General features: G+C 39.9%; 1 protein-coding gene across 1 annotated transcript in view; it reads left to right on the top strand.

Moving 5' to 3' along the window:
* The window catches only part of ATP8A2 (ATPase, aminophospholipid transporter, class I, type 8A, member 2), a 588,754-nt gene that overhangs the window by 258,613 nt on the left and 316,263 nt on the right, over positions 1-13,878 (top strand). The window contains 1 exon segment of the mRNA XM_006753689.2: positions 3,497-3,669. Within this exon segment, the coding sequence (XP_006753752.2) occupies positions 3,497-3,669 (173 nt within the window).

Here is a 13,878-nt window from a genome sequence, read left to right on the forward strand (position 1 = left end):
ATTTTTCTCAAGGTTGCAAGGATGATACAATATCAGAAAATCAATAAACGTGATACATCACATAAACAAATTGAGAGAAAAAATCCACACAGTCATATGAAGTGATGCAGAAAAAGCATTTGACAAAATTCAACACCCATTTTTGATAAAAACTCTCAGTAAGGCGGGAGTAGAAGGATCATACCTCAACATAATAAAAGCTACATATGACAGGCCCACAGCCAGCATCATACTCAATGGGAAAAAACTAAAACCATTTCCCCTAAGAACAGGAACAAGACAGGGATGCCCACTTTCACCACTCCAATTCGACATAGTACTGGAAGTGCTAGCCATAGTGATCAGACAAGAAGATAAAAGGTATCCAAATTGGAAAATAAGTAAAATTGTCATTATTGGCAGATGACATGATATTTTACATATGAAACCCTAAGGACTCCATAAAAAAATGACTGGACTTAATAAATGAATTTGTCAATGTAGCAGGATACAAAATTATCACCCAGAAATCTACAGTTTTTTTATACATCAATAATGATCTCATTGAAATAGAAACTAAAAAAAGAATCCCATTTACCATTGCCAAAAAAATAAAAATAAAAATTAAGATACCTAGGAATAAACTTAAACAAGGAGTAAAGGATCTGTACTCAGAAAATTAAAAGACAATGAAAAAAGAGATAGACATAAACAAATGGAAGAATATACCATGTTCATGGATTGGTAGAATCAGCATCATTAAAATGTCCATAGTACCCAAAACAATCTATAGATTTAATGTAGTCCCCATTAAAATACCAATGGCATATTTCAAAGACCTAGAACAAACTCTCCAAAAATTCATCTGGAATAAAAAAAAGACCTCAAATAGCTGCAGCAATCTTGAGAAAGAAGAACAAAGTTGGAGAGATCACAGTACCAGATGTCAAGCTATATTAGAAAGCCACTGTTCTAAAAACTGCCTGGTACTGGCACAAGAACAGACATATGGAACAGAACAGAGAAACCAGAAATTGACCCAAGCCATTATGCTCAATTAATATTTGACAAAGGAGGCAAGAGCATACAATGGAGTCAAGACAGTCTCTTCAATAAATGGTGTTTGGAAAATTGTACAGATACATGCAAAAAAGTGAAACTGGACTACCAACTTGCACCATACACAAAAATAAACTCAAAATGAATAAAGGACTTAAACATAAGATGGGAAACCATAAAAATCTTAGAATAATTCACTGGTGGCAAAATATCAGACATATGTCATAGCAATGTCTTTACCAATACAGCTCCTACGGCAGTGGTCAGCAAACTCATTAGTCAACAGAGCCAAATATCAACAGTACAACGATTGAAATTTCTTTTGAGAGCCAAATTTTTTAAACGCCAGCTTAGGCCCAATTCCCCTGGGGAACAGGCCTCAGCCAGAAGATTGTCATCCCCCGGGGGATCCCAGACTGCAAGAGGGCACAGGCTGGCCTGAGGGACCACCCCCCTCCCCCCCCGAGTGCACACATTTTTGTGCACCAGGCCTCTAGTCTATATATAAAAGCCTAAGCGACTGTTATGACCCAATGACCTAACGACCAGTCAAACAGTTGCTATGACATGCATTGACCACCGGGAACAGACGCTCAACACAAGAGCTGCCCCCTGGTGGTCAGTGTGCTCCCACAGCCGACCTCCTGCAGCAGCAAGCTAACATAGCACGGTACCCCACACCCCTGTCTGCCAGCCCTAATCAGCCCCTCCCCGGCAGCCATCCAGCTCCAATTGTCCCTATAGGAACTGAATGAAATGGCCCCAATTGGCACCAATCACCAGCTCTGAGGCCGGCTGGCTGAAAGCAGGTATCTGGGGTTTGTTTAGCTGCGATAACTGCAACATTGTTGCTTAAAGTGCAGCTCAGAGCCCAGCCGCAGCAGGCAGGCAACCTTGGCTTCCTCCATCACTGGAACAAGGAAGCCTCCTGTTTGCTTCAGCTGCCTGGCTGCCGGCTGCCATCTTGGTTGGCAGTTAATTTGAATATCACCCTGATTAGCCAATGGGAAGCATAGCGGAGGTATGGTTAATTACCATGTTTGTCTATTATTAGATAGGATAAGCGTCTAATCTCTAAAATTTATAGGGAGCTCATATATCTTAAGAAAAGGAAGATAAGCAATCCCATAAAAAATTGGCAAAGGACCTAAATACTGGTATATAGTTTTTGAAAAAGGACATCTAGAAGGCTAAGAGATACACGAAAACATGCTCAAAGTCACTAATCGTCCAAGAGATGCAAATCAAAATGACAATGAGGTAGCATTTCATATCTGTCAGAAGGGCTATCATCAACAAACAAAAGTGCTGGCGAGGATGTGGAGAAAAAGGAACCCTCGTGCACTGCTGGTGGGAATGCAGACTGGTGCAGCCACTGTGGAAGACAGTATGGAGTTTCCTCAAAAAATTAAGAATGGAACTCCCATTTGATCCAGTAATCTCACTTTTAGAAATATATGCAAATTGTCCAGGACACCATCACAATAACAGTAATGACCAAACAGCAGTCTGCATGGGGCGACAAGGTCGGCAGGAAGGTTAGTGATGGACGACCAAACAACTGAACAGCAGTCTGCATGGCGCTACCAGGCCAGCAGGGGGAGTAGTTGGGGGCGACCAGGCTGGTTGGGGGGCAGTTGGGGGCTACCATGTTGGCGGGGGGGGGCAGTTAGGGACGATCAGGCAGACAGGCAGGTGAGCCGTTAGGAGCTAGCAGTCCTGATTGTGAGAGGGATGTCCGACTGCCGGTTTAGGCCTGATCCTGGGGGTCTCAGATTGGAGAAAGTGCAGGCTGGGCTGAGGGACGCCCCCTCATGCACGAATTCTGTGTACTGGGCCTCTAGTCCTATATAATAAAGCCTAATATTGCAACTGATCAAATGGTGGAACAACTGGTGGAACGTCCAGTCACTATGCTGTGCACTGACCACTAGGGAGCAGACTCTCAATACAGGAGCTGCCCCCAGCCCACAGGGCCAGGCCAGTCAAGGTGGGTGCCAGCTGCCTCTCCCCACCCCCCGCTCGATCACCCCGCTGGTTGCCCTGCAGAGGAAGGCAACCCACAGTGGCACCAGGGATTGGGGCCAGCCGGTGAGTGGGCGGCAGCAGTGGGCAGGGCTGGTGAGTGGGCGGCACTAAGCTGGCCAAGGTGGGTGCCAGCAGGGCCCCCGATTATCTCGTTGGTCACCCCATAGATCAGATCTGATTTCCAGCCAGGCCTAGGGACCCTACCTTTGCATGAATTTCATGCATCGGGCCTCTAGTTTTGATATATAAATATACCAGATTGAACTTTGTTTACATTATATATATTACATATATTTTACATTGGAATGGGTATGTTCTCTTTTCCAGGAACTTATGATTTCTGTTTTGGGTTTGATATATTAACCACATAAAAATGTGATCTCTTCCCGCCCTCCCCCACCCCCTCCACCTGTCCCAACTATTGTTTCAGGCAACAAGGGCAGCCATTACTCAGCACTGCACGGACCTTGGAAATTCTTTGGGCAAGGAGAACGACATAGCCCTCATCATCGATGGCCACACCCTCAAGTATGCACTCTCCTTTGAAGTCAGGAGGAGTTTCCTAGATTTGGCACTCTCTTGCAAAGCTGTCATATGCTGCAGGTAGGCCTGCGCCAGCTGCAGGAGGTTCATATTCTGACCTGTCCGTGTCTTGTATCTATAGAAAAGAGATCAGTGCATGGGAATTCTAGCAGTACAGACTCATAAAAAAGGCAAAACCAAAATATGAATTTAACTGTCCATTTACAGATTTTGTGGAAGACAGTTAGTGGTTATTATTTTTGTTTTGTTTATAGTCTTCTGAGAAGATAAAAGAAGAGCCAGAGACTCTAGTCATAGTCACACTGAGGGGTAAACTGGAAAAATTTCTGCCTCAAGCTGGTGTGGGAAGTTAGACAGGTCCTACTACCTACTTGGTTCCTTGGTTCTGGATGGCTGAGCTCAGCTTCCAAGACCTGTGGGATTTTGGTGCCTCTTTGTTGATTTCCAGTGGGCATTTCTTTTTGGTCAACAAGGAGCATCGATTGGGTCCTTGCTGTGCTAATTTTTATGTTATAGTCCAGCGAGAAGGCTTTGTGGCTTTTCATGAAATCTGAGAAGGTTTTTAGGGTGGGAGTTGTTACATCCCACTGGCTACTGATTATACGAGATACAGATCTGATAAAAATTTGAAAATCAGACAGAATTATAAAGAAAACTATTTGACAGCTGAGTGCACCACCCAGAAGTTCAGTAAACAGCCTGAAAGGAGAGAGGAAGGTCCTGACTCCTTTAGAGCAGTGTGTTTAGACAGTACCAGGTATGGGGTGTAATGCTCTGTGCATATCATTGGATTAGTAATCTCATTAGTGCCTGCTTATATGTTGTGGCTATACACTTTTATACTTTTTAAAACATTATTTTCTATGATATTTTCTCAGAAGCCAGTTATCAGAATGCTTTTAACTTTCTTGCTACATTAACCCTTTAAGAATGCCTTGTGTTGGGTTCCGACCAGGTCAACTTAGAGTAACCAGTTGTCCTGACAAAATGGATCTTGCTATATGTTATTTATCCATTTTGATTAGCATTTAGATTGTTTATACTTTTGACTATTATAAATAATACTAGAGCAGGGGTGGGCAAACTTTTTGACTCGAGGGCCACAGTGGGTTCTTAAACTAGACCGGAGGGCCGGAACAAAAGCATGGATGGAGTGTTTGTGTGAACTAATATAAATTCAAAGTAAACATCATTACATAAAAGGGTACGGTCTTTTTTTTTTAGTTTTATTTATTTCAAATGGGCCGGATCCAGCCTGCGGGCCGTAGTTTGCCCACGGCTGTACTAGAGGCTCAGTGCATGAAATTCATGCACGGGTAGGGTCCCTAGGCCTGGCAGGTGATCAGGGCCGATTGGGGCCTTCTGGCTGCCTACCAGGGCCTTCCTTCCCTGGCTGCTGGCTGGGGCCTTCCTTCATTCCACACTGACTCCTGGTGGTCAGCACACGTCATAGCCAGTGATCGAACTCCCGGTCTCCTGGTCGAACTTCTGAGGGGACACTTTGCATATTAGCCTTTTATATATATAGATTGCTATGAAGATTCATGTATAGGTCTTTGTGTGGGCATATGTTTTCATTCCTCTTGGGTATATACCTAGGAGAGGAAGTGCTGAATCAGTTGTAACTCTCTGTTTAACCATTTGAGGGAATGTTATATTGGTTCCCAAAGTGGCTACACCCTTTTATGTTCCCACCAGCTATTTGTAAGTGTTCCAGTTTCTCTACATCCATGAAAACACTTATTATTATCCATCTTTTTAACTGGTTAGCCCAGTGGGTGTGAAATGGTAGCTCACTGTGGTTTTGACTTGCATTTCTCTGATCGTTAATGATGTTGAACATCTTTTCATGGGCTTATTAGCCATTTGCATGTCTTCTTTGGAGAACTGTTTATTTAAGTCCTTTGCACATTTAAAAACATCACATTATTTTTTAATTTTGGAGTTGTAGGAGTTCTGTATATACTCTGGATACAAGTATCTAATTATATATATGATTTGTAAATACAGGGTGTCTCCAAAAAATGTATACACACTTTAACAGCTGATAGCTCGATTTTGAATATGAAGTACATTTGAATAAGCATGGCCTTTATAATTATTCAAAGTGTGTTTATACATTTTTTTGGACATCCCATATTTTCTCTCATTCTATAGGTTGTGTTTTGACTTTATTAATTATATTGTTTGTAGCAAAAAAATATTTTAATTTTGAAATCCATTTAATCATTTTTTCTTTTATCTCTTGTGTTTTGGTGTCATATCTAACAAGCTCTCTTGTATGAGCAACTGCCTGGGCTTTCTTCCATGCCTCCATTCAGGCAGGTCAGATCAGGGACATGCAAATGGCAGGAAGAGTAGGAAGAGTGTTGGGGAGGTATTTTTTTTTTATCATAATTTCCTCTTTATGTCTATGCTGGGAAGTTGCTGTGTAGGTGGTACCTGATTTCTGTTAAGGCCTCAGCACTGGAGGTTGTTCCTGCCCCATCTAGAGCGAGGACTCATGGAGAGAGTCACTCTCCCTGCCAACCGCTATGTTGTTCAGGGGGCCTCTCTCTGACTTGTTGGTGAGCAGAAATAAGCAACAGCAGCAAAAACAATAAGAAACAACACAGAAAAGTCAGGTAAACTGTAAATCAAAGCAAATGTGCTTTAACCTCATGGTTTTTCAAAGGGAAATCAAAACAAGTCCGTTTGGACTCTCAGGGGAGAGCTGAGAATGCCTTCCAGGCTCGACATGTGCTTTTCTTGCCAGGTGCTTGATACTAAAGAAAAACATCTTTTCCCCCATCTTACTTTGGCTGCTTTGAATGTTTTGTGTGTCACATAAAGCTGTACACTTAAAGCCTTCACAGGAAGGGGTTCAAACTGGAATTGGCACAGAAAGAGGAAATTTCAAATTAAATACTGTTACTGTCTACAAAATAGAAGCACTAATTGAGAGAAGGAATCCAGGAGCGCGCACTTCACTGCTCCAGGAGACATTTCTTGGCTGCTCTCACACTTAAGATTGAGAAAAATTAATACAAACTTTTTTTTTAAAGCACTTTTATGCTTCAGATGTGCTTGCTATTTCTTGAGAATTTAACTTAAGTTAAATTTAAAAGTCACTTCAAACATAAAGTTGACCTTAACTCTCACTTTTCATCTTTAAAATATAATAGTTGTAAAAGTTACTCTTTTCTCTAATCATAAAAGAAAATAATTTACTTCAAAAATAATTTTTCAGTGAAATCATGAAGCATTGTCTCCTGTCAATATTGATTCAGAGACTGGTGAATGTGTAACATGGATAAATACTTTTAACCTGAAACAGTATTTTAGGCAGAAAAAACAGGAAAAATGTAAGAATTTGTTAAATATTTTCCTGAGATTAGAGTGAAATAATTTTGCTAATTATACATTGTTATGCCCAAATATTTTCCATGCAGTTAGAATCCTGGAAAGATCATAGTGTGGTCAGCAGAATAGTTCCCAGTCAGTACTCTACTGCCATTGATTGCTCTATCTGGCCGGGACATTGGCACATTGTTTGACAAGGTATAAACAGGTTAGTCCAATAAAATTTTTTACTGTGGGCTTGATATTTGCACTGTACATTCCTAGGTGTCATGGGAGAACAGAGATGAGACATGGTCTTTGGCTTTTAATAGCAAATAATGAAGAAGAGTATAGTATAGTATAATATAGTATAGTAGAGTAGAGTATATAATAAAAGCCTAATATGCTAAGTGTCCAGTCATCCGGCTGGCATTTCAACCAATCAAAGCATAATATGCTAATGATATGCTAAAACTGCTCAACCGCTGGCTATGACATGCACTGATCACCAGAAGGGAGACGCTCTGACTGGTAGGTGAGCTTGCTGCTGGGGTCTTGCTGATCAGGACAGAGTGAGATGGGCTGGACACACCCTGGAGCCCTCCCGCAGTCCTTCCCAACTAGCCAACCTCCTGCATCCCTCTCTGGCCCCGATTGTGCACCAGTGGGGTCCCTTGTCCGGGCCTGGCCCCTCTCACAATCCGGGACCCCTCGGGGGATGTCAGAGACCTGGTTTCAGCCCAATCCCACAGGCCAGGTCGAGGGACCCCACTGGTGCATGAATTTGTGCACCGGGCCTCTAGTAGTATAATATCATACTTGCTTCTTTGCTTCTCATGTATGCCCCAAACTCCTTGAGTCAGGCCCTCAGTGAAGCTAGCAGATCCAAGTCTATAATAACTTCCATTTTTCCATATTTAGCAGACTCCCAATTTCTTTCTTGATTCCTCCTCAGCATTTGGTATGATGGTTCCCCCTTGGATTCTCCTATATTCCTGTGGCACATCTCCTTAGTCATGTTGTTTTTCAAAAGGTTTTTCTTTTAACCCTGCAATATTCTCCCTCCCTATCTTCTCTCTAGTATATCTACTTATTTTTATGATCCATCTTCTACACTAGTGATTCTAAACACCAGATTCATATTGGATCGTCTAGAGAACTTTATACAATTTTTCTCCACAAAAGGTTAAACACAGAATTACTTTATGACCCAGTAATTCCACTCCTAGGTATACAACCAAGCATTAAAAACAGGTAATCAAACAAATACTTGGATGTTTATAATAGTACTATTCACAGTATTCAAAAGGAAGAAACAACCCAACTGTCCATTAGTAGATGAATGGATAAATAAGATGTAGAATGTTTATACAATGGAATATTATTCAGCCATAAAAAAATGAATGAAGCACTGCTACATGCTACAACATGGATGAACCTCAAAAAGATACCTAGCGAAAGAAACCGCTCACAAAAAGACCAATATAGTTTGATTACATTCATATGAAATATTCAGAATAAGCAAATACATAACAGGAAGAAAGCAGATTGGTAGTTGCCAGGGGCTAAGAGGAAGAGGAGTAGGGAGCAACTGCTTAATGGTTATAGGATTTCCTTGTAAGAATGCTGAAAATGTTTTGGAACTAGATAGAGGTGATGGTTGCACAACATGGTGATATACTAAGTGCCATTGAATTATTATGCTTTACAAGGGTTAATGGTATGTGAACTTTATCTTAAAAATGTAAACAAATGAATAAAAGAGTTTATCCATTTAGATGAAAAGGTTGTTGAATGAGATGGAATGTTAATGAAAGTTTTACTCATCTGAATGAAATCTTTGTTGAAAGAAAACAAACAGGAAAGATTCTGGTTCCCAAGCCCTGTCCTAGAACAATTAATGCAGAACTCTGGGAATTCTAGAAACTCCCCTCTTCATTCTCATGATTAGTCGGGTTGAAAATGGATGACTTCCCCAGTCCAGCATGACCCTTTTCTTGAGCCCGCAAATCTATAGATCCATCTCCGTCTGCCCCTTTTTCACACTGGCATTCTTTGTGGACCTTACATTCAAAAATGTATAAATTGAGTTAGTCACAGTCCTCCTGTCTATGCATCTCCTCACTTCTCTGGTCTTCCCCACTGGTCTTGAGTTTACTGTCTTGGTCAAGAGACTCTGCCACTCTCCTCTGAGTTACCAGAGCCTGTTGATAGTATAGTAGACATGGTTTTAGGGACTTTTAGAAAGACAAGGTCATATAAGCAAGTTATATTGAGGTCAGTAATTGCAGTCCTTAATGTGTTGATCCTTGGTAAATATTGTCTTTATTTTTATAAATGAGGAAATAAAGGCCTCAAAAAAATTACATCATCTTGCCCAAGGCTCCAGCTAGGGATGGACGTGCTAGCATTTTCTCCTGAATCTGAATATCAGGGCTCTTAAATCACATAGGTGACTACATCAACTAAGTCATAGTCACATGTCTATTACTGTTAATGCTTACAATTTCTAACAAAAGCTTTTGCTTTTAACCTTCTTTTTTAACTGTAGAATTTGTATAAACCACATTAGCATAGAGTCTTGCAGGATGTCATTCTCAAAGGGATAAGAATCACGTAGAACAGTGGTTCTCAACCTTGGCTGCACATTAGAATCACCTGGGAATCTTTTTAAAATCCTGATTTCTGGGCCTCACCCTCCGGAAATTCTGTTTCTTTGTTACTAATGTTGTGGCCCCACCCAAAAACAAAGAAACAGAATTTCTGGAGGATGAGGCCCAGAAATCAGGATTTTAAAAAGATTCCCACGTGATTCTAATGTGCAGCCAAGGTTGAGAACCACTGGTGTAGAAAATGTGTAAATCACTTTGGATATATTCAAGAAGGAACTCTGTTCTCTCTTCCCTATTTCCTTTTCTTAAAACTATTGTCTTTCATATTTTCTTATTTTTACTTTTTCTTTGAAGCTTTTATTTATTTATTTTTCAAAACAGATACATTTTGTAGGCTCAGATTCAGTGGGAAAGGTGGGAAGGAATGTTGACCTGTTTAGAACTTCCAAAAATGTGTAAAGTTAGTGCCTATTATCAGGAAAAGAATCATGAAAGAATCATCAAGGTCCTCCCTCTGAGGAAGCTGGTGATGGCTTCCCCACACTTTCCTGCAAACACAGGGAATGCTCACAGCCCCCAGTGTGGCCACATTGGCAGACATGATTTATGGCTTTATGTCCCTGGGCAGGAGATGGAGTGAAAGGAAAACACCACAGCAGGGATTTCCACTGGATGTGCAAATTAAGGGCTTCAGAAGACATCATTTATTTTTTTGGATGTTTTAAAACTTCTGTCCTTTGGGATAGATTCAAAGATAAATATGTGTAAACCTATAGTGGTGCCATAGAAATAAAGACAGTCAAGAGAAGAAGGCAGAGGGGGCACAAGGAATTTTTCTAAAAACTTTTTGGGTTTATTTTGTAACTCAAAGAATGATTTATATTTCTTGTAGAGAAGTTAGAAAATGCAGATAAGCAACAGGAAAGAAGACAGCATTCACAATCCCACTGGCTAGAGTTTATCGCTCACTGTTAACAATTGGTGTTTAAATCTAGATCTCTTTCAGTTCAAATATATATTGGAGGAGGGTTAGACTGTTAAAATATGTGAAGTGAAAAGGTTATAAACAGTTGCTATGCCAAATAGTAACATAAAATGTGTTTTTGAAAAGCTTAATAGTGTTCTGTTATGTGAAAACATAGTTTAACATTCCTAGTTGTTGGATATTCATGTTAACAAGTTTTGTTGTTTTTTTATTATTATAAAGATCACTATGATTTTTATAGTTAAATATTTGCAAAGATACTTGACTAATTTCCATAAAGTAATAATGGATTCAACAGTAAGCAACATAGAAATTTGCAAAAAGGGTTATGCCCTTCATCTAAGAAGATGGTTATTTGAGCCAATAGCTCACTTCCTGCTGGGACGAATGTATTCTCCTCTGGTTAGTAATCACAGCCTTACCAAGAAAGGGGAGCAGTTGAGAGATTAATTTGTAGCAGGATAGTTACATGAGCAGAATCTAAAAGGAAGTCAACACAGATTGAGCAAAATTGCCTAGCATTTAACACACTGGCCATATATCCTTCCCCTAACTAGTTCAATCTTATACCCATTTGGTGGACTCTGTTAAGCCTATGACTATATTCCCAAACCTGTACATCTGTCCTACCTTTACGCTACTTGGTATAGAAAAGAACTGGCTTAGCTTTTTAAGTTACTGAGGCATAATGAACAATAATAGGAAATCTCAGAGCATTATTCATTTTGTGTGTGGTATCTTGCAGCCCATAACCACATACAAGAATTATATCAAAACAGAGTTCCGACACACTAATTAGAATTGTACCACGGATCATGTTTTAGTTGGCCTCCACGTTGGTAGGGGTCCAATCATACATACACTTGCAAAAATAAAACTTTTCTTTAGTTTCTTTCATGATGTGATTTCTCAACATCGTACATGTTTAATTATAAGTCAGCTTCCTCCTTTGAGATTTTATTCCAGAGAGTATTATTAACTTGTCAAGGTGTAAGCCTATCCTTGGGTTGTTTGTACTATGGCTTAGCATGGGTTTGCTCATTTGTTGATTAAATGCAATTAATGTAGAATCCATTTTTAGATAGGTTTTTGTTTGTTTGTTTAGCTTTAAAATGAATATATTATTTGAGAGATTACAGCAATTGTATTTAGTCCTAACTGGCCTTCATTTACCCATATTTCTCTAGGATGAAAATTAGATTGACATAGATTTTGTAGCATATAAAAAAATAGCTTATGTTAACCATTGTAAAGGCTGGCATATTGGAGACTTGGGAATATTAATCCAAAGTAGGAGAAGGAATATAATAATACATTTGATTAAACTTTTTGAAATCAAAGCTAATTTTGATGATGACTGATGTTTAGAGATGAAGGACTATTTTCATCTTAAATACTGTCAAAAATAATTTATACCAATCACTCTATAACATCAACTTGTTATTAGTGTTTTCTGTTCCCCCTCCAGCTAAAAGTTATATATTATCATTGTTTATATGTAAAACTCCTTCAGGTGAGAAATAGAAAAATAAATTAACCTATCAACTTTGTCTTATCTAGCAAAATAATTTTGTAGGGAGGTATAGTACATGTGATAAGATATAGGTGGATATTTTAGTATAAGACTGAGAATACAAGAAACTCTTATTTAAGAAAATCTGCATTATATTTGGGGAACATAGTCAATAATATTGTAATAACTATGTTTGGTGTCAGATGGGTACTAGTCTTATTGGGGAGATCACATGGTAAGGTGTATAAATGTCTAATTACTATATTGTACACCTAGAACTAATACAATGTGGTATGTCATCTATAATAATAAATAAAATTTTAAAAGAAAGTAAAAAATAAAAAAGGACATCAGCTGTGTAAGCAATCAAAATTAAAAGATGGCACTTATGGCATAATAACATGATGGGAAAATCTATTAGGGGCATTTAATTGTAGGGTTTGTTCTATAATAATACTAGAGGCCCGGTGCATGAAAATTCATGCACTGGAGGGGGGGTCCCTCAGCCCAACTTGCCCCCTCTCACAGTCCGGGAGCCCTCAGGGGCAGGAGATGCCCCATCACACCTCTGCTGCTGCCACTGCTGGCAGCACAAGCCTTGGCTGGCCCTGGTTAAATGAGCCTTGGGAGGCCCTGGGCGGCTGGGTAGCCACCATCCGAGGCAAGCCCTGGGCAGCTGGGGGCTAAGGGGACTTGGGGACTCTGGAGATAGGCACGTGGCAAGGCCAGGCCTGCCCCCAGGCCTTGCTGCATGCCTGCCACCCCAGCAGGGCTGAGGGGATTGGGTGCTGCCATCTTGTGGCTGTGAGCACCACCATCTTTGAGGGCGGGGCAGTCAATTAGCATATTCCTTCCTTATTGGCTGTGGGCGCCACCATCTTTGAGGGTGGGGCAGTAAATTAGCATATTCCCTCATTATTGGCTGTGGGCACCACCCATCTTTGCGTGAGGGTCAATTAGCATAGTCCCTCTTTATTAGATAGGATGCTGTGTAATTGGGAACGACTCTCTTTGGAAGTTTTTGGTTTTTGGTTATAAAACTGGTGTTATATCACTTTTTTTTTTAGTAGAACTGTCCTCTGAACAGTTCTCAAAAGTGGTTTACATGTTAGCAGTTCCCTTCTGTTGATGATCTCCATACCAGCGTGTCTGTGCAGAAGCTCAGATACAGAATGGATACTGGAGGTACTGAGGCACTTTCTTCTTCTAGCAGTAGTCTAAGAATTATGGTAGCAGTGTGATCTTCCATCCATTCACTCTTCTGCTTTCAACACTTTGGGACCCATATGAGATGCCAGAAGAGCTCATGGATATCTCATTTAAGGTTTTTTTCCTGTGTTTTTTTCTCTCCCCCTTTCGTATATGATTAATTCATTCATGTCATTTTTTGACAATCCTGTTTACCAAATGAAACAGGATGATGTTAGGTCAAATTGTGGTTCAAAATTCTGAAGTACAACCTCATAATATTTGGCATCTTTCCTACTAGAAAAACAAATCAGAAAGAAAAGAATCAAGAATAGAGCCTAATTAAACATGTGGAATATGTCATGAATACTTACGTTCTTGTGTCTTGCCTTGTGATAGTATTTGTACTTAAGTGCTTTCATTTCATTTTCCTGTGAAGTATTTCAGAATTATTGAGTACTCAAAAACTGCACATAATTAATGTACACAATTTGGTGATTTTGGACATATGTGTATAATCATGTTACCATCAACACAATCAAGGTAATAAACATATCCATCTTTTCTAAAAGTTTCCTTGTGTCCCTTTGGTTTTTCTCTTCTTTTCTTTTTTCTTTTTTTTTTTGTATAGTAAGAACATTTAACATGAG

This window comes from Myotis davidii, unplaced genomic scaffold (genome assembly GCF_000327345.1).
Source record: "Myotis davidii unplaced genomic scaffold, ASM32734v1 scaffold1031, whole genome shotgun sequence".
Lineage (NCBI taxonomy): Eukaryota > Metazoa > Chordata > Mammalia > Chiroptera > Vespertilionidae > Myotis > Myotis davidii.